This window comes from Alosa alosa, chromosome 17, assembly GCF_017589495.1.
Source record: "Alosa alosa isolate M-15738 ecotype Scorff River chromosome 17, AALO_Geno_1.1, whole genome shotgun sequence".
Classification (NCBI taxonomy): domain Eukaryota; kingdom Metazoa; phylum Chordata; class Actinopteri; order Clupeiformes; family Clupeidae; genus Alosa; species Alosa alosa.
This window is the reverse complement of record NC_063205.1, coordinates 30586764-30591051: the sequence shown is the minus strand read 5'-3', so window position 1 is coordinate 30591051 and position 4288 is coordinate 30586764. Positions and strand designations below refer to the sequence as shown.

Here is a 4288-nt window from a genome sequence, read left to right as displayed (position 1 = left end):
CGGTCAGTGGCGGAGATCTGGAGCACGCTGGTGAAGGTGGGCGCGTCCTCGAACACGCTGCCCTGGTACTTGGACTGGCCGAAGCGCGGCTCGTTGTCGTTGGCGTCCTGCACCATGATCTCCACGTAGGCGGTGTCCGACTTCTGCGGGATGCCGTTGTCGCGGGCGACGATGGCCAGCGTGTACGAGGCCAGGTCCTCGTAGTCCAGCTCGGTGCGCGTGGTGATGGCGCCGGTGTCCGGGTCGATGGCGAACTGCGGCACGTTGTCCTCCATCACGTAGGTGATGCGCGCGTTCTCGCCCGTGTCCTCGTCCGAGGCGCTGATGACCACCACGGTGGAGCCCACCGGCCGGTCCTCGCAGACCGGCACCTGGTAGTTGGCGCTTTGGAAGACGGGCCGGTATGTTGTTGGCGCCGGTGACGCTGGACGAGGACGATGCGCCAGGTCGCGCTGCGCCGCCCGAGGCGGTCAGCGCAGCGCCGCACTGCCGTTCCTGCTTGTAGTCCAGCGGCAGGGCCAAGGTCAGCAGGCCGCCGCCACTCTGGCTGGTGATGGCGAAGCGGTTGCGCGTGTTGCCGCTGGCAATCTGGTAGGTGACCACGCTGTTGACGTCGCGGTCCACGGCGGTCACCGTCAGCACGCTGGTGCCCACCACCGCGTCCTCGTTGATCTTCAGCGAGTACGAGCGCTGTGTGAACTCGGGCGCGTTGTCGTTGACGTCCAGCACCGTGATGCTGATGCTGGCCGACGAGGAGAGGGGGGAGGGGACGCCGTTGTCGCGCGCCTCCACGCCGAACGTGTAGAACTCGGTGGTCTCGCGGTCCAGCTCGGTGCTGACCGTCACCCAGCCCGTGCTGTTGTTGATGGTGAATGGGAAGCCCGGCGAGGTGTCGCTCAGCCGATAGTCCAGCCGAGCATTCTCCCCAGCGTCGGCGTCGATGGCCTGGATGTGGATCACTGAGTGGCCGATGGCCACGTTCTCCAGCACCGTGGCCTGGAAGGGCGTGCTGACGAACATGGGCGCGTTGTCGTTGACGTCCACCACCCGGATGACCACCATCCCCGTCCCGTTGATCAGCGGAGGTCTGCCTCTGTCCTGGGCTTTAATGCGCAGGTTGTACTCTCGGATCATCTCGTAATCCAGGGGGTTGATGACATCGATCACGCCCGAGGAGGAGTGGATGTAGAACTGGCCCTTCACGTTGCCGCTGATGATGCTGTAGAGCACATTGGCGTTGTTCCCCTCGTCTTTGTCTGTGGCCGACACCTGAGCTACCTGCGTGTTGACCGCCACATTCTCCGGCACCTGCACTACATACCTCTTCTCGCTAAACTGGGGGTAATTGTCATTCTCATCCTCCACGGTTATGTACAAAGTAGCGTTCGCGTTACGCGGACCGGGATCTCTACCCTGATCGTTGGCTTCGACTATCAGTTTGTACTGCGTCATTGTCTCCCTGTCTGGGGGAATCCTGATTTTCACGAGCCCATTTCGCGGGTCAATCTCAAAACCGGAGTTCACGCCGTCTCCGTTGACTATTCTGTAAATCATGTTTGCGTTTGAGGGAGTGTCCCCGTCATTGGCCCGAATGGTGATAACTTCGAAGCCCACTTCGACATTCTCACGAATGGTCACCCTATACTCAGAGAGCTCAAACACAGGCGTGTGGTCATTGGTATCTCTCACAGTGACGGTGAGGTAAGAAGTGGCCGAGCGGGGAGGGCTGCCGTGATCAGTGGCAGTTACTTTGAAGACGTGAGTGTCTTTGACTTCCCTGTCCAGGGGCTGCGCCGTAACAATGCTGCCTGTCTGCGGGTCAATTACAAAGAAATCATCGGATCGCTTATCAAACAGAGCCTCCATGGCGTACTTAATCCTACCCGCTTCTCCACTATCCGTATCAGTAGCTTTCACATTGATAACACGAGTGCCCGCTGGCTCATTCTCCGGGACGGATACTTGATAATTGGGCAACTGAAATGTGGGAGCAGAATTTGGTGCTCTTTTTATTCTCAGATGTCGTGTACTAGGTTTGTTTTGAAGCGACTCTGAAGACACGTAGTGCGCTTTTGGCCCGAATAGTAATCTGACGCGCATGGAAACGCTGTCTCCCAACGAGCCGTGCACTGTACACCAAAAAAACATTTCGCTACGCTCCCACGGTTCGGTACAGTGTTCATGGTTCAGAAATAAACTCCCGTTATTCACTACTGCAATACCATATGCGTTTGTGCAAGAATAACGAGATAAAGTGGTCTGCTTCAGGGATTCAGGTAAAAAGTCGTTCACATTGAAAAGTAAATTACCTGAAGACAAGCAGGAAGTCTCCCCTAACTGGAAAAGGTGATCGGCAGAAATATCGGGCTTATCAATGAAACTCTTTCTTTTGTATTTGATAAAACAATTCTGTCCGTGAACAAACACATTACAATGTGTCAGGACAAATTTTTCAGATGTCACAGATCTTATCTTGACATAGAGAGGCGCCGGGTTCTTAGGTAAGCGCGCACAGTCCGCCCTGCTAGAAACTCTCACCACTCCGTCTCGCCAGTCCACAGTTACAAACTCCCTTAGATATTTTGCTGTTAAAGTCCTGTCAATTTTGTATGTCCAGCCGGGTCCGAGTGATACATTTGTCAGCACGTCCCCTGGTAGTAAAGTGTCAGATACGTGTAGGTCTAAACATCCCATTAACGGCAAACTACATATGAAGCTTACCCAGGTCCAATGCAGCCCTACTTCCATGGTTTAAAATTCCTTAGTTCCGCGGAACTTCAAAAACACCTCGGCAAAGTCCATCAACTCTCTCTCTCCCAACACGGTGTCTTTCTTTTAACCTTCATTTTCCCAGTTTTAACGGCGAAAAAGTCACTGTACTACTGGTATCCATAGGGCGAGGTGGCATTATCCCATGTAAAGTTTAAAATGACGACAAAATGGCTCCGCGCCGCCCGCGACTCGCTCGCTCCCCTCCTCCGAGCGTGATTAGCATAAACCTGCTGCGTTGCCCGGAGAGGTGCTCTCACGTGGGGCTTTCTCTTGAGGGCTCTTGCGAATCTACAAAAGCCTTGCGGGAATTGCCGGTGCCGTTGGCATTGTTATTCAGTTCTCCATTGAAAGTTTTTCACCACGCGTCCTGTTGTTTTGATGAGCTATTCTCGACTGAAATCAATATGAAGGAGGTTAGAACAATTTAGTGGAAACTTTCCTCACTATTTGCAGCCAGTTCTTACAAATATGACATGAAAGGTCGAATACCTTTATATTTCCGATATCAAGTCATTTTAAATGCGTAATGTCTTGGGCATATTTGAGCTTTCCTTTTTGCGCATATGCCATCCCTGGATGATTAAAACAACACACGTAAAAAGAAAACAAAACAAGATTCGGCCTATACAATACATTATTAGATGTAATGTAACCATTTGAGTTAAGTAAGACAGACAAAAATAACCAGCTAATGGCTCCTTAGACTACTTATGCCTTTAGCCTACATTAGGGTAGCCTACTGTTTCATTTGATTTTTTTTCTGTTTTTCGTCCACAATCGCTCCGTAACAAACTGTCTATAACAAACAGGGTACTTTGTAACTCAATCGCAATAGCTTCCTTTCTTTAAGTATTCAATCCCGCTCTGACTGTGACCTAAATTCACCTGAGTAGAGCGGGCCGCCCACCCGGGCAGGCAGGTGGTACTCGGTTGGTGGTAACCTTAGGCCCTGCGCCTCCCCTGAGGTTCGGTTTGGGACAAAACCTAATCCGGAGGACACCCATCTCAATTAATTTAAGATTAGAGCAGACACTGGTCCGGAGGCGCCCTCTGGTGGCCAAACAGTGAAACATGCACTAAAAAGCCATGTCAATGGAATTAGACATGACCTGATGCGAACTCTACGGTGATCTCTTGATTGGCTGGCATTTCCCTGTACGTACTGTCTGATTCAACTTTCTCCTCACCTTCCTCATCCACTTAGCTCTGAGTGTGACAGATAAAACCGTTTAACAACTGTGAGAACACCATGCAGTGCAGTCTGTTAGACACAGCAGGCTATCTTATTTTGGGGTGCATACATTGAGACACCATTACCAAAATAATTAAATATAAAGGGCATAGCTATAGGGCCCATCCACACGGAGACACTTTTTGGGTTAAACGCAGAGGTTTTGCTTCGTCTTGGCCGAACGTCCAAACGAATCCTGTAAACGCACTGCCCGAAACCGCACTTTTTTGAAACCTGGTCCCAGAGTGGAAAAATCTGAAACCGTAGCCCTTTTGAATTCGTTTG

At 51.7% G+C, this 4288-nt stretch overlaps 1 protein-coding gene across 1 annotated transcript in view; it reads right to left on the bottom strand.

Moving 5' to 3' along the window:
* Positions 1-2903, bottom strand: part of celsr1a (cadherin EGF LAG seven-pass G-type receptor 1a) — a 118064-nt gene extending 115161 nt beyond the window's left edge. The window contains 2 exon segments of the mRNA XM_048268252.1: positions 1-407; positions 409-2903. The exon segment at positions 1-407 is cut by the window's left edge and continues 785 nt beyond it. Coding sequence (XP_048124209.1) covers positions 1-407; positions 409-2748 — 2747 coding nt within the window. The 5' untranslated portion in view covers positions 2749-2903.
* Between the last annotated feature and the right edge of the window lie 1385 nt (positions 2904-4288).